Below are 20743 nucleotides of genomic sequence, written 5' to 3'. Positions count from 1 at the left end.
ATAAAAAAAAAAAAAAAAAAAAAAAAGGGAGATGGCAAATTGGATAAAGACTTTTTAGGAGTACACTCAATCTAATGTAACAGCCAAAACGAGGGAAAATAGAGGATCTAAAACACATAAAAATGAAATGATGTCAATAGAATAGTTCAGGTATTCAGAGAAATGAAGAAGCCATTGTGTATGGAAGCAAAACTAATAAAACTGATAAGAAGACAACGTAGACTGTGAAATTCAACTCAATAAGGAATGAACGAATAGGCGAAACAATACAAAAGAATTGAAAAACAAATTAGTCAGATAATTGGATGTACAGTACCTAGAAAGCAAAAGAACACAAAAAATGCAGAGATAAAGAGCATAGAAACGCTGTTGAAGATAAACAGGGACACTGATCGTACAGGTGAAGATTGAACAGAAACTAAAAACTTACGTGGAAAATCGAAACATAGAATGTAAAACTTATTCAAGATGAAAAGCAAAAACAAGAAGATCACAATCAGAGTGAATGAGGCGATTACTCTGCGTTGCGCTTCTTGTGAGTGACGACGGCGTTTCTCAGAGCTCTCATGGTGGTTTTCTAGAATTGGGCAGACGCACAGAGAAAGAACTGAAGAGTGATCGAACGAATGGAGGAGAGAACAGCTTTGTACAATGCGTGATGTGAAATAAAATCCGAGAAATTAAAATCAATGGAGATTAAATGGACCCCAAAATTCCTTAATTTTGGCGGGAAATGAACGCGAGTACGACTACGCGCCATGGTCGTTGGTTATCAAGGAAGCGGCGGCCGGCGAGTGAAACAAACTATCGTCGCCTCCTTTTGTGCGAAAAAAGTGGATTTAAGAAAATAAAAGATAAAAATAATAATGATAATAAATTAGATTCAATTGTAACCAGTACTCTCATTAAACATTTTAATAGTAATATATTACGACCCGCCTTCTTTGGAGCCTATCGTCCTTACTCTAGTACCATTTGTAACGAATCCACTGCTAATAGATATTGTCCTCTTTGGACTTTTCCTTTCGGACTTTCTCTTCGGGCTCTAAAACGTGTCCGTTAGGGGAAGATTAATCTTACCTTATAAAAGGTGTTTTGTTCTCCTTCCCAACTAATGTCGAACATCACAATTACGTTGTTTCAACTTTTTGTTTGGAAAACTGCTACTTTATTTCAACTTTGTATGAAAATTTATTTTGGTCCTTAATCTTACCTTTTTTTTTAATTAATTATTTAATCTAATTTTAAATTCGTGTTGAGTATTTTACCACTGTTTGTTAATGTAATATCCAAACATTAAGTAAATATAAATTAAGATATGTGATAGCACGTGAGTTTAATATATCTTTGTTTAATTATTAAAAAAATTAATGTTTGATATTATAATATTTTGTTTATGCAAAACTTGAAACAATAATCAAAATAAATTCATATTATAAGATGAAAAATTATAGATGAAGGATATTTTTAGATAGCTCATTTATTATTATTTTCATAAACTAAATAATTAGAATAATTCAAAGTGGGATAGATTTATTAATTTAAAATATCGTTTATATTGCTAAAATTTTCATTTATTTATTTGATGATAAGTGAGAATTGTCCATGAAAATTCACGATTTTTCATTTTTTTTTATATTTTATTACAAATAATAGATAATCTTCTATTTTTCAATATAATTTATACTAAAAATGTAAATCATTCTAATAAATTTAATAGTATTTCATAAATAAACATATACGAGGTTTATATAATGTCTAGAAATTCAAATTTTAATATTACAACATAGTCTTTTCACGTTATATATATATAAAAGTGTGCGGGATAGGATGAGAAATTGGCGAAGACAGAAATAGAAAATATAATTCATGCCCCCGTCTCCATTCCCAATTAACTGATAAAGAAAATTTTTTCTCCACCCATTCAGAACCGTATAATCTGAACACACAAACATTATATAATTAGCAATATTGAATAAAATTAAAATAACGGTGAAATGTGTTTTTTTTTTAATTTCAAAAATTAAATAGACACTTTAATTTTTATAGTCCAAAAGCACTTTAAAAAAAAAAAAATTATTTGAATAGCTTTACTTATTTAAATGGGGTCATGAGAAACCAATCATATCCAAGTAGAAGACGTGGCTATCTTATAAGCATAAGCTGGATTCAAACTGCAGTCAATAATACAACTCTAAATACAACACTTATTAAACTTATATTAATTATTAATTACACTATACGACAAAATAACATATATAATTCGAAAATGTCGGAGCAACCAAACAAGCTTTAATTTCTCAAAAGTTTATCAGAAACTTTTCCACAATTTCTCCGAATACGCATAACCAAATTATATAATAAAGTTTTAAAATTAAAAAAAAAAAGTGTATACTATTAAAAAATAGGTATTTTATTAAAATAATTGATGACTAAATTATAGCATATGAAAATAACATAAAATTTTAATTAATTTAGAGGGCGTGACAAAAACAACGAATATAAATATTTTTTTTAATGTATTTCATTCTGTCTACTGAGCCGACTTGAGGTCGCTGCTTTTATTTATTTATTTAAAAATAATAATCTCGTTATTTATTTATTTATTTATTTTTGTTAAAAATATGTTAATTAGATAAAGCAATATATTAATTGTGTATTTAGGCGACGACGGCTTTAGAAAGCTATCTTTAGAGAAACGAGGCGTTCACATTCATGTGACAGCTTGATTATTAAGGCAAGGAGTTGGAATTAATTAACAAAATACCATTACTTTGACTTAGAGGAAAAGGGGTATTTTTGTAAATTAAGCAAAAGGAGTTCCCGGCGGCTGACGGGGTTAGGAGTATGCGTGGGGGAGGCTGCCACCGCTAAATTATCGTTATCTGCCTATTAATAAAAATAATTCTAAATTTGTAATTTATCTGAAAATAATAATAATACTTTTTTAAAATTTTAAAAACATATTTACCATTACTTTTTAGATGTAAACCATTATTATTTTGATTAAAAAAAAATATTATTTTATTAATATTCTTCTAACTTTTTAAAAGGTTCAAAAACATATTTAGAGTTAAAATTATATTTAAAAAATACTAAATAAAATTTAAATATAACATTAAAACTTTTTATCGTTATAAAACAAAATTAAAAAAATAGTTATCACCACCGTCGTAAAAAAAATTTGTCTATCGACATCTCATAGATTATACATTACTTTAGAAAGTTTATGTGTACGTTTGAAATAAGATACTAATAATAAAAATATTTTTGAATTTAACAAAAGTTTAGAGGTGTATTTTAGGTTTTTAAAAATATTTAAGGAAATTATTAATAAAAATTTTGAAAACTCAAACTTATTTTTAAAATCACTCTTGAAAATTAAATTATAATTTATAAAATTTAAAATTTATGGTTCAAAAAATAATTTAATTAAACTGCTAATTATTTTTAATTATTCGGTAATATCAATATATTATTTAAACGTACTAGATTTTAACTAATATATTCATAATTAATATTTTATATGATCTTAACTATCTAATATAATTTTTATTATAAAATTACTTACATTATTAATATTTTAATCAGGCTTATTTAGTTATTTTTTGTAATAAAATTAAATTATTAATTTTTTAATATTAGTTATAATCAATGTTTCAATGTAAAAATATATATTTTTAATCCAATTGAATTAACTAATTAATTTATATAACAATATATTAAATAAAATTAATTTTAATTTATAACAACATATAATTTTTATGATATTTAAAAAATGAATATAGCTATTGAAATCATCTATCCTATTTTAAACCAAAAGAATAATAACATCTTATAATTACACAGCTTACCTCAATTTATGTTTAAGAACATGTTTTGTAAGTCTAACATATAAGTTATACACATGTTTTTTATTTTATTGTCGATTAAATAAAAAATATTTACTCGAGCTTATCTCCTCCTCACGAGTATTAAATTTTATATAAAAATTATTAATATGATAATGTAATTAATTTGGCTAATAATAAACTTAAATTATTTTGTGTATACCGCATCAAATTCTAAATTTTTAAAAAAATTTATGGATGAAGTAAATTTAAAATTAAATAAAGGTAATCATAAAATTGGTAGAAACTTATTATCTATAAAATTAAAATTTAGAATATTTACAAATTTATTAATACCTAAATTAAATAATAATAATAATAAATAAAAGTTATGATAATTTAAGTGGGCCAATAGGGCCCAAACAGAAGAGCAGGGTGGTGTCCTGCTGTATTAGAGTTCACATTCACACCATATTTTCTGGTTGTTTGGAGTCTGTGGCAATTATTTATATTCTTCAGTCATGAGCCTCACAATGTAATGTACCCATCACATTTTTCATATTCTATAACAAAATATATATATATATATATATATATATATATATATATATATATATATATATATATATATATATATATCAAAGTTTTATGTGTTATTTAATTAAATTAAATAAAAAAACAGTTGTAAAATCATGGCTAAATTTAAGGCATAATGGCAGTATTAATCTTTTAAAAAAATTGAATTACAATAAGGTTTGACCTATAAATTAAGGTGTAATTAATTTGTGAATTTTGTAATGTTTAAGAGATTAATTACAATAATTAAGTTTGAGGAGTGATTAATCAATTTGAATGTTTCATGATTGTGACAAGAAAATTAAAATAAAATAAATGAAGTAATGTATGTAGACAGGTGGTCCTAATGGATTGTGATAAATATAAAATAACTGAATTTAATTATGCTCTTAACACATGGGGAGTTATTTAAAAAAGTTGATTAGGAAGTACTTTGATTAAATGAGAAGCCAAACAGTACAAATTCGGGGGGCCGTTGGAGTGCACGATATAAGGAAGGGGGGCGTTGCGTTTGTGATCTTTTGTTTTTTTTTTTTTTATCTCAGTTAACGCGGCGCAACAAACGCTCTCTCATGTGCCTTTACGCTACATCTCTCTGTCTCTCGCTCAATCTATAAAATCATTTGCGTCCGTTTTTGCTCTCTGAAATCTCTAGAACAGAGGCGCAGATTCAGTGAAGAATTCGGTTTCCGTTGCTATGGGGAATAGCTGTTTTAAAAGCAATAAAGTTATGGCGCAAGATGAATCTTGTTTGGCTTTGTCTAATTCGCCTCCTGTGGAGGCTAAGAAAGTAGAGGAGAAACCGGTGGCCGGATCGGCTATGGCGAAGCCGAAGACGGCAGAGGAGAGAAGCGGTGCGGCTGCTGGTAAGAAGGTAGTGAGGTTTAAGCTACAAGAAGAAGACGAAAATTCTGGTGGAAGTGGCGGGGATGGAGACAGAGCCGGAGTATTGAGGATTAAAGTGGTGATGTCTCAGAGAGAGTTGAAGCAGATATTAAAGGAAAACGAGAACAGTTCACGTTCGTTGGAGGAATTGATTGCTGAATTTAAGGTGAAAGGCAGAACGACGGTTTCAGATGCGATAACCGATGAAGTTGAGGATGAAAATGGAAGCAGGAGGCCGGCTTTGGAATGTATTCCTGAAGGTCTCCATTAAAATCTCTCTCTCTCTCTCAACGCAATCTGAAATATTACTGTGGTGTGTTATTTGATCACCAAAACTATTATATCTGTGTGTGATTCGAAGTCGAGTCGTGTTCTTGAAGTTGTTGTGTTCGATTCTGTTCAAAGTATATGAAGAACAGTATAGGATGTATATCAAGTAATTTTTGTAATCATAGTGACATTTTTAGATGGATTATCAGATCGATGTATGGTTTTTCCCCTTCTTGTATCAAATTATTAGAACTTCTTATTCTGAGTTTGAAATCGGTACATATTCTCTTCTCTCTTACACCTATTATAATGATTTTTTATCCACAGAAACGAATTAGAACATGGCATAAAGTCTTGCAGATTAGCGAATCAAATCCAAAATTTGATAGATCATAATCACTAAAAGTTAATGTGGCCAGAGCGCAAGGATGTGAACAGAAACGCACTGTTCAACTGTAAAGCTACCTTAATCTGCAAGATATTTCACAACAAATTATTGAGTGTTCTTCGTTCTTTTCCTTTTTGCCAAACTAATTAGCTTTTCCTCTCCCTTTTATCTTTCGTGAGAAAACATCCTTGCCAAATTAATTAACCTTTATTCTTCGCTCGTCATCTTTAATTGTCTCTGTTTTAATTTAGTTTTATTCTTATCTTCTAAAAATTATAATTTTAAATTTAGTTTTAATTTGGAATGATATTAGATGGAAATACCACCTTTGATAGGGAATAATTATGGGTTTATAAATAAAAAAAAAATACTCCCTCTATTAAGATGAGGCATTTTGGAGAAAAAAAATACTATCCAAATGAAAAGAAAATATATAGAATGAGGCATTTTAGGAAACTCAAACCAAGACAGAGAGTCGTGTTCATCTAACACTTACCTTCCAAAAAAACATTTATGATATTTGTCGTTTGTTTGTTTAAAAAAAATATAATAATTATAATTTCAAAATGTTATAATACCACTTTTAGCCTTGGTCTATCATGAGTGGGATCATTCAATAGAATGGATATATTGGTCATTTCAACGACTTTTAACACTTATTTACCAGTATAATAATTAACTTTATATAATTATTCTTTAATTATAATTTAGCGAAAATAATGTGGGGTGATTTAAAATTTGAGTTCAAAGTAATTGAAAAACAAAATTCAAATATTAAAATAAAATATAATATATTGTTTCTAGCATACAATTAATGAGGACGTGACTGATAATTTAAGGAAACAAAAAAAAAAAAAAAAACTTGTAATTATTGCGTGGAACTGGGTCAATAATAATAATAATAATAATAAAAAAGATCGTAATCTTTTTTTATTATATATAATTGTTTGTAATCTTTTTAAAAAGGTACGATATCTTTAGTAAATATGAAGTATATGGCCATAATAAATGACATAATTTTAGCATAATATATATACAACCACCCTTTTAAAATATGGGATATGAGCATAATAAATGTCTCGCAAACAACGGATTTATTTGGTATTTATTTATTTATTACTTCCTTTTAATTATTTTAAAATGCACTATTGCATATATATATATAATTGCTAATTGTTAAATAGAGAGAGAAAAAAAATTAATACCATTTTGAGGCACATAAATTCAGATGAATGTTGGATAAACAAATACTAGATAGCAAAATATAGTGAATGAATCCTATAAAAATGAATATTTATGACAAAAATTAAAAAACTATACCATTTATTTTAAAATGTTTAACCATCCTTACGAAATAAGTAAATCATTAAATAAATACTTTAAAAAGTTATTTAAGGGGTCGGGATGTAGATGTTGTTGGATGAGAATTAAAAAATTTGCATGCTCTCAATTACATGATGACGAATTTTCATTAACGTTATAAAAAATTAAGAGGCTAAATTTAAAAACAAGTGATTCACAAAATTAAAGTATTCATATTTTCATGCATGTGTTTAGTTGTAGATATACATTGCATATCAATTTGAATATAAATTAAATTTATCATATAAATAATTTGATATTTTAAAATTACTAATTCAAAATTTATTATAATTATTCCAAAATGTAATATATTTATTACAAAAATTTGATATTTTAAAATTACAAAATCAAAAGTCAAATTTTAGGTAGAGTAAAAATATAAAAAATGCTCTTTTACCTTGTTTTACTAACGAAAACGGTAAAAAAAGAAAAAAGAAAAAAGAAAAAGAAAAAGGGATAAAAATCATAAATCACGTGACTAAATACAGCCCACCCACGCCCTACAAATTCAAAACGGAGGCCGCCGTTTCGCACACTCAATTTCCCTCCACTGGGTTCCCGCTTCTCTCTCTCTCAGGCCTGGAACTGCAACAGCCATTAAACCCTAACTGTTCTCCGATCTCGCTCACTCCCCTTCCAGTGATCGACGCCGATTCAGAATCATGAATCGCAGAGTTCAATTCTCGCACAAACAACGTGCAAATCGCACGGAGCAATTCCACAAGTACTTGAAGCCCGGTGCCCTGGCGAAGATCCGGGACTCGCGAATCAGCGCCAGATTGTACCGATACAACTCGCTATCTCAGATCTATCTCCGCCGTACTGCTTCTCCGGAGTCGTCTCCACTCTCCTCTATCGGTCAATCGGAGATTGACGTGGATGATTTCCCTTCTTTGTCTGGAAGGGTTTACGGTCCCTTATGCCTCAAGAGGAAGAAGTTCTCGGGAATTAAGTCTACGTGGTTCCCGAGCCCTAATTTGCAGACTCCAACTGCCGATTTAAGTGGAGACTCGATTATTGATGCGTTTAATAGCGATGTTGCTGCGCATTGAGTATAGATTTTCATATTACAGTGAATTAACCCTTTGTTTTTCTGTTGTTCTGTATGTAGATCGTCATCGACTGGGTAGTTTGGTCTGTTTCTTTCAATTTTATTATAGGTATTATTCTTTTCAAGGGGCTGGGGTTGAATAATTACAGTGGAAAGTTTTATTATGACACATGGAACCTATTTGGAATTGATCTTGTTTCATCCAAACCGGTGTCAGATTGTATTACTCTGACTATTAAGCATCGGATTTATAGATATGCATATTCCCATGGGTGATTAATTTTCTTTGAAACTGAAGTGGGTTCAATTAAGGAAGTGATCGATGAGTTCTTGTTCTTGTTCTTGTTTCATTATATAGTCAGCACAACAAGGTTTAATTTCGTTTTCGTTTGTGTGGCTATTTTAGAAGGAAATACTTGAGACTTTAAGGTAAAGATGGAGTTACATGTTGAGGATTTTAAATGCTCATCTTTAATTGGGTTTCATACTTTTTGCTCATAATTTTTCTTCATCTCACATTTCTGATGATATTGTTGTCGGTTTACTTGAATTGCTGCAATGCCATTTCTCTTGACATGTAAATGATCGAGTTTAGTCATTTGGCCATTCTTTACTGATGCTGCTTTGCATATTATGACTCTGAACAACACTATACCTGTATTAAACTCTATCTCTAACTCTCTTCAGTTTATTAGGGGTGGACATCGAAGCACAACACGGAAAAGGTAAGTAACGACTTTATTAATTGAGTTATATTTATATCGACTTTATAAATCCGCCTTCGATGATCATTTCAATTTTTGCAAATATTGTTCTTGCTATTCTAGGCTAATATTTGATGCATTGATGTATGGTCGGTTTTTCCATAATATCGTTTGGTAAATGAAATAGACTTTTGTACTTAACCTACACGTTCAATAACTATTATAGGATTGAGAATCGAACCATAACTTTTGAGAGAGTATTTGTAGTTTGTAGTTTATTTATTGAACTATTGATTGATATATAGTTCAACTATTCTTGACGTTTGGACTTGAGTAAATCCATTGTTTTCGGTAAGTTTTCTAGCCATACTAGAGTTGATAATAAATCTAATTCCTATGGTTTCATTTTCCTTCAACAATCTTTCTCAAAATATATAAACAAACCTGTTGTTTCTAATCTTAATAAATGTAACAAAATGAGAGCAGCAAAATTGAAATATCTGAAATATCTGTATTCATTTAAAACGTCAATAAATAAAAAACAATTTCTTGTCAAATTCTATCTTTTTTTTAATTAATTGATTTATTTGACTTAAATGTTAATGAATTCCAAGCTTCCAAATTTTTTTTATTATCTTAAATAATTTATTTATATAAATTTTAATTTTATGTCTATTGAAATTTAAAGTCGTCAGAATTTACTTATTTTAGTTTGAATAGTAGTAGATTTAGTTAGTTTATATTTTCGTTATATATATTATTTAGTATCTTGTATTCTATTTAAAGGTTGTGAATATCAATGAAGATTGAACATTGGATCTCAATTCTTTTTCTTATTCTTAAATCTGTATTCTTTCGTTGAGTAATAATATGTTCATATCTATGCACACTTTTGAGTGGTAGATATTGCGTCAAAGTTTTCAATTTTGTGTTGTAAATGAATTTTTAAAAATCTCAAACGTTATACACTAAATTTGTAACTTTATAGGAATTCTTTCTTTTTTTTTTTGTTTTATTTCAGAATGGTCTTCCTTCCCCTTGCCTTTAGAGCTACGGCAATCAACTTAGCTCTATTTATCAGCCAATCCTTTTTTTTTTCTTTTATGACTTCATTTTTAGTAAAGCTTTTTCTTTTATGTAAAGATCTGGACGACCCTGAATAAAAAGTGTTTTTTTTTTTACTGTCTTGGCTTGAGTGATCTTTGAAATTGAAAGCCCTTCGCGAGAGAGCAAAAAAAGAAAAAACCTACCAAATTTAATTCAAATTTATAAATTAAATTTGTAATTTAATCTACTATTCTTTTTAGATATTAAATAATAGAAACAAAGGCAAAAACAACATTTCTATATGGATTTTTTAAAATACTTATAATATATTATATTTTAAACTTAATATTTATTTTATACTCATTTGAATTTTGTTTTTAAATTTAGCTTAAAACAATAATTGTATTTAACACAATAATTTGAATATAAATCTCATATCACGTAAACATCGTGCAACTCACCGGATATTAGCTTACTTCTAGACTCCAATTTTAGAGTTTTTCTTTATAAAACTACGCTAATTAATTAATTATTTTTTTTAAAAAATACATTATTCTTAAAATTTGCCAATGGGCAAATAAAAAAAAAAAAAATCGTGATAAATAAATAGGAAAAAAGGAATTAGCAATAGTTCATTGGAAACGACGACGTATAGAGTCCTCGTCGTCCTCCGTATTTGTTCCCCTTGTTTTATTTCGTTTATATTAAATAATAATAAAAAAAAACTTATTCAGTCTTCACTGCGTCGTTCCCACGCAAATTCAGAAAGCTCATTGAGACTTCAGACAAGAGGAACAAGACTTGAACAAGAGAGGGAGAACAGAGCGCGCGAAGCAAAGAAAATGGCGGAGCCCAAAGTAAAATACGATCGCCAACTCAGGTCCTCCTCATTCCCTCTATCACACCTTCCTCATTCCTCAATCTTCAACTCTTCTTCATATTTCGATTCTTTGCCTCTAAATTCTTGCTCCGTTTTTTGCCCTAACTCTGTACCAGTAGCATACTCCACCTTCAATTTGTCTGTACTTCTTCTCTCGCTAATTTATCTTTAGGTTTATCTGTTCTTTCGTCCAGTGAAAGAAAAGAAGCGCAATGTTTATGAACTAATCCGCATTTGGCGCAAACAAAGTTCGCGCACTTCTTAGTTTCTTGGTGTCGTAGTTACCCAGCAGCTGTTCCCGCTATGATTAACCATTGACATTTTTTTTCTTTATAGGAATTGCTGGAATTTTCGTGATTGCATATATATATATATATATATATATATTTTCTTTTATTGTAACTATATATTGCTCGACGATATATAGTTTGTCGGTAAGTTGACAAGTAATGAATTTACATCGGAGCTTAGGTTTTACTCACATCATTGCGGCAACTTAGTTCTTGTAGTATTATCTCTATGGAGAAATGGGTTACCTAGAGTGTTTCTTTCTTTCTTTTTTGGGTCAAATTTATCATTTAGCAAACTTGTTCGACTAAATTTAATCATCTTTATTACCTTTATGTTCTGAAAGCTTTTATCCCGTGATATCGTAGGATCTGGGGTGAACAAGGGCAGGCAGCCCTTGAAAAAGCGAGTATATGCCTTCTCAACTGCGGGCCTACTGGTTCCGAGACATTGAAAAATCTAGTACTTGGAGGGATTGGAAGCATCACTATAGTCGACGGTACCAAGATAGAAGAGGGCGACCTTGGCAACAACTTCATGGGTAAGTAAGTTATATGTCACTGTTGCTTTTGGTAATGGAGCCCGATTTGTAATTGGCAATTGCCTATGGACCTACGAATGATATTTTCTCATAATTTAACTTGAAATTTGAAGTTAAATTGATTATTTGGGAGGACTATCAATTAGAATTCTGGAATTGCCTTTCCATAATAATCTTTTGAAAAATCATTCTGTCAACAATAAAATGAATCTTCTTTCCAATCTGCTGTCCGTATGTACTTGAATAATCTACTTCAATACTAATCAATACTTTTGAGCTATAACAACTTCTGTAAGGAAAGAAAAACATGGTTTATCAACTAAACCTTATCTTGTTTTGTGTGATTATTTTTCTAGTGGACGAATCTAGTATTGGACAGTCAAAGGCAAAGTGTGTATGTGCATTTCTTCAAGAACTAAATGATGCCGTGAAAGCTAAGTTTATAGAAGAGTGTCCGGAGGCATTAATTGAAACAAGGCCATCATTCTTTTCACAGTTTACATTAGTAGTTGCCACACAGGTACTCTGATATACATGCTTAATTCAATTGATGTTGCCCCACTTTGCTGAAATTCTTGGTTTTTCTCTTGCCTGTCATCTCTTATATCATGTCCTTTGTGCAATTGTTTTCGCATCACTTGGATTTTTAGTTGCATTGGTAAAATTATTATTATTTATAAGAAACTAAAAAGTTTCAAGGAGTGAATAATTTTTTAAAGTTTTGGAAGAGGCACACTGAAAAACTGCATGAACCTTGATTAGCTCAAAGCTTTCTTCCCAGGGGTAAGTTTTTCCATAAGAGATGCTTTTCTTACTCTCTTACCAAATTCCTCGAGTCATAGATTTAACAATGTTACTCAAAGGGTTCTTGTTGGGAGATATTTTTATCCCTGAAAATTAGTAACCTAAGGAACATATAACAAATTCAAGCCTGTACGGGGGATGCTTTTTGGTTAAATCTCTTATTAGCAAATTGATGGTTGGTAAAAAGGTTAAAAGTGTTTTTTAGTGTAGTTGGCATGCTTAGAAAGCCTCAACAATAGCGGAAAGTGCACAAACTCCAATTTTCTGTTCTTGGTTTTGTTAAATAGTGAGTTTTTTCTTTGGTTACTTGTTTTCTGTAATTTGTCATGGTATGGAATTTTTTTTTTCTCTAAGGTTTTGTTGGAAAGAAAGTCGTATTTGGACACTTTGAATTGCCCTTTTAATGGACACTTCGAATTGCCCTTTTAATGGACACTTCGAATTGCCCTTTTAATGGACACTTCGAATTGCCCTTTTAATGGACACTTTGAATTGCCCTTTTAATCGACACTTTGAATTTATTCAGTTGGTTGAAGAATGGATTGTGAAGCTAGATAAAATCTGTAGGAACGCAAATGTCATATTGGTCGTTGCACGCTCCTACGGACTCACTGGGCTTGTCAGAATCAGTTTAAAGGTAAAGTATTGCTAATGCTACTTCAATTACCCAATTCAAAGAAATAATCATGTGGTATGCATAGAGGGGTTCAAAGTATTTATATTACCATTTCTGCGGAAAAAATGCCTGACACATGATATTTGAATAATCTGGATCCTTTACTAGCCCTTATTAAACTTGTACTTTTCAATTATCATGTATATTTACCTGAATTCCGGCTTAATATCAAATAACTAGTTGTGATGCTTAGCTTGAACTTGGAGAAATAGAGGCTCGTAATTAAAAGCGTTTGCAGGTTGAAATGGTAAATTGCTGACGTAAAACAGCTTAACTGTCACTTCTTTGAGTCCCATATATAAGCTACTTAATGTCTTATGGGGTCTTGTCTGTCACAAATATTTCAATATGGTTCACTTGCACAAACAGTTTTAATGTTTTAAATAAGTTTTTACTTGATGGTTTCAAAAGATAAAATATTGTATATAGTCAAGGGCGCTAAAATAAGATATTTTATCCATGTATATCAGGAGCATACTGTCATTGAGTCAAAGCCCGATCATTTTCTGGATGATCTTCGGTTAAATAACCCATGGCCAGAGCTGAGGAGGTAGAGTTTTTAGTCACATCCTTTCCATCTTTTTAATAGGATGGATTTCATATGTGAATATTGTCTGTTTGCATTAGTTTTTGGTCTATCTAAGCTGTGAAGTTTACTATTAAAGCACAATCACTGATTGGAGAACATAGACGTTTCATTCTTTCAAATTTTGATATACCATGTACTCACCTCTTGACAGGTTTTCTGAAACTATTGATCTCAATATTCCTGACCCTGTTGCACACAAACACACTCCGTATGTTGTTATTCTTGTCAAGATGGCTGAAGAGTGGGCCAAAAGCCACGGTGGCAGTTTACCATCAAGCAGAGAAGAGAAGAAAGAATTCAAGGTTGCCTTTTATTTGCCTTTTTGCAATCAGTAACATGTGATAGTCACTAAAATTGTGGGCTCTTGGACAATGCAGGATCTCCTCAAAGCCAAGATGATTGCAATGGATGAAGATAACTACAGAGAAGCTATTGAAGCTTCGTTCAAAGTCTTTGCTCCGCATGGAATCAGTAAGTGGGCATTTTTTAAAAACATTTAGACTAATTGATCTAGGAACACAAACCTGCTGCTACTTGTTTCGTAGTCTTCCCTTTTGGAGTTGTCTCACATCCTGGGTCTTTTGTTGAAATTTCATCTATTTTCTTCAAAGCAATGCCTAGAAGGGTCCTCTTCCCTGAAGAAGAAATTTGGTTGGAGCTAATTTTTTAGGACCGAATAAGCTCTAGGTCTAGATGGGTTATTTGCTGAATTGTTTGAAAGATGTTGGCGTACTTGCAAGCATGATATTATGGAGAATGGAGATGGTCCATGATTGTTTGAGAGCGGTGGCATTCTTGACATTCTCAATGGAATTATCAATTGTGCCCATACCACAGTAGGTTGGTTCTGAGGTCCTCGACTTCAATCCCTTAACCTCACTAGCTTGGAGATTGAAGGAAAAACAACCTAAAAAAATTATCACATCACAGGACTGGAGATTGAAAAAAAAGACGACCTAAAAGAACAAAAAGAAAACAGATTAACTAAACCCAGCCAGACACAACCTATACTCCAAACACAAGTTTCAGAAGCCCAACCAACCCTGCATCCCAAACGCGGGTTTCAGAAACCTTAGGATTTTTTATTCCCGCCAATCAACCCATTGGTTTCAGGACAATATCTAGAAGGATCCTCACGTGGTTCTGTCTCTAGATTGATCTACCAGGTGCAAAAAAGTGTCGCACACCGTTTCTCCTTTTTCCTGTTTGCTTGCAAAATCTGGGGGAAAAACCTTTCATTCCTTTCATTGGTTCACATCTATTCCAACTAATATCAACACCATGTTCTCGGATTCTGTTCTTTTAAAAAAGGAAAGGAAGTTCTTGTGCATTATGAGAGACTCTTTTAAGCTTCTTACAGTAGAATATTCAAAATATTTAAACATCTTTTCAGGATATTGATTACTGCCCTTACTCGAGTTCCATCATCTGGTTTGTATTTTTAACTAAACTCTTGTGTCAATTGAAAGTTGGAAGTTAAAAAAAAAGAAGAAAGAAAAAGATCTTTTTTGAAAGTTGGAGCTGCCAGTTTAATTTCTCTAGCTCTTCTGAAAGTTAGTTTTCACTTAACGTGGTCCAACTATTTCTGAATGTCATGGAAAGGATTGTGGAGTATCACCTCTTGTTGTACATAGTAGTTGAACGTTTAACATCTTGAGACTGCCTACAATTTTAATGAAATTAGATTTGTCAATTGGAGTGTCTGATGGCGTATTTTAAGGTTTTTGTTCAAATAAAATTTTTTAGTTCCTATAAGGTGACAGATCTACTTAGTGTCTAGAAATATGAGCACCATTATTTATCATTTTCTTCATATCAGGTCCAGATCTGAAACAGATAGTTGATGATTGCTGTGCTGAAGTTGATTCTAATTCATCAGATTTTTGGATATTAGTGGCTGCTTTGAAGGTTACTGAAACTTTTTCACTACTACTTTAGCTCTGTATCTCCAACAATTGATGATTTCTTTTTAGGTGTTATTTCGAGTTATGACAATCAGACTTATATAGTACTTGAGGTTCTTAGAAATGACCAGTCACCACCATCTTGCTTAACTATCACATTCTTCTAATTCATATGATGGCTGGATATTTAATTGATTTGTTGCATGTATATTGCTTGATCTATTCTTAACAATCCTTAGATTGGAGGATCTGCTTGTGGATTTACTTGTTTGTTCTCATTATTCCTTTTGAGGGATCAGGAAATGCAAGTGTGATTCACTTGAATTAACACATACTGTTAAATTACCGTAGTAAATTTAATTTCGCTTCTGATTCATTGTTTTATTTTATAATAGCTAAATATCTACGGATTCATGTGGTTTAAATCAATCAATTCTTAAGTAATTCATGCATTACATATGATTCTGTTTAATCATCCAAAATTTCAAAATATATTGTTAAAGAAGTAATTTTGCGATTGACATTATTAATTTATAGTAAATTTATATATTATTATTATTATACTAAAGTAAATACTTAATATTTATTGATTTTAGTAATATCGCCAATAATAACTAATACCTTAATAGTTATTTTTTTTATTGATAAAAAAATTGTAAGGAACAATGTGTTAAAATATATTGTATTGCTGTTACTGCTATTCTTCTCTTTGGTATAGAATGAAATCATTTTGGACTGTAAGTTGAAAAGTCCTCGAGTATCTTTTAAAATTTGGCTGTTTAACCATTATTATTTTGACCCTTGACCTTCGTCTCGCCCTCTCTCCTCTATTTGTCATCTATCTGTTCATTAACGCAAGTATTGATTTGGAAATTCTAACAATATCGTAAGCATTACTTCCAAAGTTGTAGCCTGAACTTGATGTAGTTGTACTCCATTTTCCTTTAAAATGTTTCTTTAATTTCTCTGCAGGAGTTCATAGCGAATGAAGGAGGTGGTGAGGCACCCATGGAGGGATCAATACCAGATATGACATCTTCAACTGAGTGAGTGTCTCAATATTCTAGAAAATACCATGAAATTTAACTAACTTATTTATTGACTGAAGGGCTGGATTCTGCCTTTTGTAGGCACTATGTTAATTTGCAAAACATCTATCAAGCTAAGGCCGAGGCTGACTTCATGCTAATAGAGGAAAGAGCAAGGAACATTTTGAAAAAAATTGGCAGAGATCCAAATAGCATCTCTAAAACGACAATCAAAAGCTTCTGTAAAAATGCAAGAAAGCTGAAAGTATGCTCTATTATGATCATTTTTATAATACTTATTGTTCTTTTTGTACAATCTGCTGGTATCCCAAGTTGATAGGACAGGGGCCTTCCAATTTAATCCTGTCATTCTCCATGATATTCTAAGAATCTTCCTTTAAAGAGCCTAATTACGATTTAGCCATCATGACGTATGTGGTCAGAGCTTTTTGAGTTTTTCCTAGGAGTTCTGGATGTATCACAGGACAGATTTCCTCTCTGTCTAAATGGTTCTCTATCTTGTTTAATAATTTTTTAGTTTCTTGATAAATTAAAGAACTACCTATCAGGAATCCACCAATGAATTTTGAATTCACCTTCGCATGTACAAAGCTCCCTTTGCTCAGATAAATGTAGTGTGGTATGATTGTGTAGTGCATAATGGCTGAATATGTTGCTCTCAAAAACTTTATTCTACTTCAACTGAGGCATTTGTGTGGATGCATGCATGCCTACAAATTCGTGCATATACAGTTTTTTTTTTTCTAATGGATTATGGGAAATTTTTGTAGGTTTGCAGATATCGTTCACTTGAGGATGAGTTCAATTCTCCTATCTTCGCTGAGCTACAGAAGTATCTAACTGACGAGGATTTCAGGTTACACTAAATTAGTCAACGTGCTTCTTACTTTGTTTTCTGATGTTACATTTTTACTTTATTCAGTGCAATGATGAATGGACGATATCATATAATTTCATTTGTATTAAAATACGATGTTCTTAGAAATCCTTTCTTTGGTATTTTTAATAGCAATAAATAAATAAATAGATTTAATTACTTATTGGCGTAAAAACTATTTATTATCAATCTTAAATTTGGACAATAATGTTACATCTCTGTTTTTTTATACAAGTATTTGCCCTTTCAACATCTTTGTGCCGATTTTGGTATGTTTCTTTTCAGTAGCTAAATTTCTTTCAGGCAACCAGTTTTACCGGGGAGAGTTGTTTGCTTACTAATTTATTATCTATTTATGCATCCAATATTATTGCAATCAATTTATTATTATTTTTTTTTTTGGGTAAGTGCGCTTTCATTGAGAAAACCAATTTTTGTTGCTACATGATAGTTGGATTCGTTTCTCTGCATTTGTTTACCGAAGATCTTGGAACTTCTCTTCAACTGAATAAGTATATATATTAAAAAATAAGTAATCTCTACTCTATTGACATTTATTTCTCTTCTTCCAGCGTGGCAGTTGGATTTTATATTCTGCTTCGAGCTGTTGATCGTTTTGCTGCCAATTACAACAGTTTTCCCGGGCAATTTGATGGGTAGTGTGTCTGATGCTGTTTTGTATGGGATATGTGTTTCTTTAATAATGATGTAGACTTTTAACTAATTGATGCTCTTGCAGTGGGATTGACGAGGACATATCTCGATTGAAAACTACTGCCGTTGGCCTACTCAGTGACTTGGGTTGCAATGGCTTGACTTTATCAGAGGACCTCATTAATGAGATGTGCCGATTCGGTGCGGCAGAGCTCCATGCAGTCGCTGCTTTCATTGGTGGAATTGCATCACAAGAAGTAATCAAGGTAAAGTTATTACTTTCTGGGCCTTTTTTTTTTTTTTTTTTTTTTTTCCATTTCATCTATCATTTGATATTTTACCCCCTACCTAAAGTGACATTTGCATGAAAGCTTCGGTCTCCTAGAATGACGTATTAAAAAAGGTCCTCTTTTGTCTTCAGCTAATCACCCGACAGTTTGTACCCATGTCTGGAACTTTCGTATTCAATGGCATCGATCACAAGTCGCAGTTATTGTCGCTCTAGTGACTTTTAGACCCATACCTTAAGTTTCCCAGATTCGCCTCGCTTCGATTCTTATTGGCAGACCAGGCATTTTCCCTGGAGGAGAAAGCGCTTACTTCTTTGTTGGAGCTATGGTATGGTACACATTGCACGATTCTATACTTCGGTGTGCAATTACCTTATTAGATCGAATTTTTGGCATAATTTTTCAGAATATCAGAATATCATCGGTAGAACAAAAAAGGGTCACAGGAAAGTTTCCAATGCCTATAACCTTCAATCCTACGAGAGTAGTATGCCCCTTGAAATTGCCTCCTCTCCTGAGTCTCTTGAATCAATTTGGGTCTCAAAAATATTATTATTATGATCATTATGGGGAATTACTGACTAAGGAAAATGGATTATTGTTCTTTTGTTTTTGCCTTTTAATCTTTCTTCCCTTGTTACACTTGCACCTACCGGTGTGCATTGGGTATTAAATATAGCCACTTTTATTTTAAAATATAGCCACTTTTAAATCCCACTAGTAAGCCACTTTTAACTCATAATATCGATATGAGATATGAGCATATATAGTGGAGGTGGTCAGAGGATGGTGGGTAGATGTGAGAGGATGGGTAGATGGGCGAGTGAGTCCATGTTGACTAATTTAGGTAATGATCATGGGTTTGGGTTAATAAATGAGGAATACTATCTTCATTGGTACGAGGTATTTTGAGAAAGTCTAAAGTAAAGTCACGAGAGTTTATGCTAAAAATGGACAATATTATACCATTGTGGAGATTCGTGATTTTTACCGCGGAATGGCTCTTTGTCTTCAAAAACAAAAGGTATAAATGTCGCCCTGTTCAATATGGGCAAGCATGTCATCCTTTACCAACCCCACCTACCATACTTTTGTCACCTTCCATAAGGGACTAATTTGCTAATTATTATTATCATCTTTATTATTTTATTTTTTTATTTAGTGGAGGATGTGGATAATTATTTTAGAAGTAAAGATAATGCCATCAAATTTATTACTATTATTATATTTAATACATTAATTAAAATATAGTTGCAAAGATTTGAATATCTCACTTCAGAACAAAGCAAATGTGATTATACTTATTTTGAACTTTTTTTATATTCTTATTCTCTTATTTTCAAGAGGTTTTAATTATTTTTGTACATTAAATAAATAATAATTTCTCCATTGTTTTTTACTTTTTAGTGATGACATGGCAATCATACTGTTATCATTTGCCAGTTTGGATATAAGTGTCAGGGGCATAACTGGAAAATTATCATTCGTAAGAAAATTGTTTATGAATTTATCCAATTAAGTTGCAATTTTATTCTAATTTTCACGCTTTTATGCATTAAATCAAACTCAAAATTTCAAATTATTAAGCTAGGGTAAAATATTAAAATTAAAATTTAATTTTCTTTACCGTCAACAATATAATAATAGAAAATGACAATAACATCCTAATTTAATATTTGAAAAATTATAAAGAAAATTCCTCACTTTAATGCTTTAAGGAATATTGGCTCGAAAGATTAAAAGGAACAAATGGAAAACAGTGAACAAAAATTCCGATTTGGGCACATTTTTCCATTGCCTATCAACTTTTTGTCCTAAGAAAGTAAGTGGTACACTTTCAACTTTTACTCTTTTGACCTATTAAAAATATTTTTTTTTTATATATAGATAATTACCCGACTCAACCCTTCAATTTTTTATGGAGTTTACGGGCAATTAGTCCAATCATATTGATTGTTATACTGCGTCAACGTATAAACACTAATAAATTAAAGTTTAACTCATTAATGTATTGTTAAATTGAGCGTAATTCGGGTAGCATAAAATCTTAAAATTTTCTCAACCCGAGATTCGTACGC

General features: G+C 31.1%; 3 protein-coding genes across 4 annotated transcripts in view; 2 read left to right on the top strand and 1 right to left on the bottom strand.

Moving 5' to 3' along the window:
- Positions 1 to 793, bottom strand: part of LOC111448951 (high mobility group B protein 3-like) — a 2421-nt gene extending 1628 nt beyond the window's left edge. For both annotated transcript variants that reach the window (XM_023088750.1, XM_023088751.1), the window contains exons 1-2: positions 713 to 793; positions 518 to 627 (exon numbers count right to left, since the gene is read on the bottom strand). In XM_023088750.1, coding sequence (XP_022944518.1) covers positions 518 to 568 — 51 coding nt within the window. In that variant the 5' untranslated portion in view covers positions 569 to 627; positions 713 to 793. The remainder of the gene's footprint in view (positions 1 to 517; positions 628 to 712) is intronic.
- Positions 794 to 7849: 7056 nt separating this feature from the next.
- Positions 7850 to 8691, top strand: LOC111448755. Its single transcript, XM_023088480.1, has one exon. It carries the CDS (start codon positions 7974 to 7976, stop codon positions 8361 to 8363), a length of 390 nt encoding a protein of 129 aa, XP_022944248.1. The 5' UTR covers positions 7850 to 7973; the 3' UTR covers positions 8364 to 8691.
- A 2166-nt stretch (positions 8692 to 10857) lies between these two features.
- LOC111448883 (NEDD8-activating enzyme E1 regulatory subunit AXR1) lies at positions 10858 to 19288 on the top strand. Its single transcript, XM_023088662.1, has 14 exons — positions 10858 to 10993; positions 11650 to 11822; positions 12179 to 12342; positions 13153 to 13263; positions 13773 to 13852; positions 14043 to 14193; positions 14269 to 14362; positions 15711 to 15799; positions 16768 to 16841; positions 16926 to 17088; positions 17615 to 17700; positions 18294 to 18377; positions 18461 to 18641; positions 18797 to 19288. The coding sequence occupies exons 1-14, from the start codon at positions 10956 to 10958 to the stop codon at positions 18878 to 18880; spliced, it is 1572 nt and encodes a 523-aa protein (XP_022944430.1). The 5' UTR covers positions 10858 to 10955; the 3' UTR covers positions 18881 to 19288.
- Positions 19289 to 20743: the final 1455 nt, after the last annotated feature.

This window comes from Cucurbita moschata, unplaced genomic scaffold (assembly GCF_002738365.1).
Source record: "Cucurbita moschata cultivar Rifu unplaced genomic scaffold, Cmos_1.0 Cmo_Scf00010, whole genome shotgun sequence".
Classification (NCBI taxonomy): Eukaryota; Viridiplantae; Streptophyta; class Magnoliopsida; order Cucurbitales; family Cucurbitaceae; genus Cucurbita; species Cucurbita moschata.
This window is presented reverse-complemented; position numbering and strand designations above follow the sequence as displayed.

Coding starts and splice junctions, on each gene's coding strand:
- LOC111448883 (XM_023088662.1), top strand. CDS start 10,956: ATGGCGGAGCCCAAAGTAAAATACGATCGCCAACTCAG. Junction 10,994..11,649: donor AAATACGATCGCCAACTCAG/GTCCTCCTCATT, acceptor GTGATATCGTAG/GATCTGGGGTGAACAAGGGC. Junction 17,089..17,614: donor AAAATGCAAGAAAGCTGAAA/GTATGCTCTATT, acceptor AAATTTTTGTAG/GTTTGCAGATATCGTTCACT.
- LOC111448755 (XM_023088480.1), top strand. CDS start 7,974: ATGAATCGCAGAGTTCAATTCTCGCACAAACAACGTGCAAATCGCACG.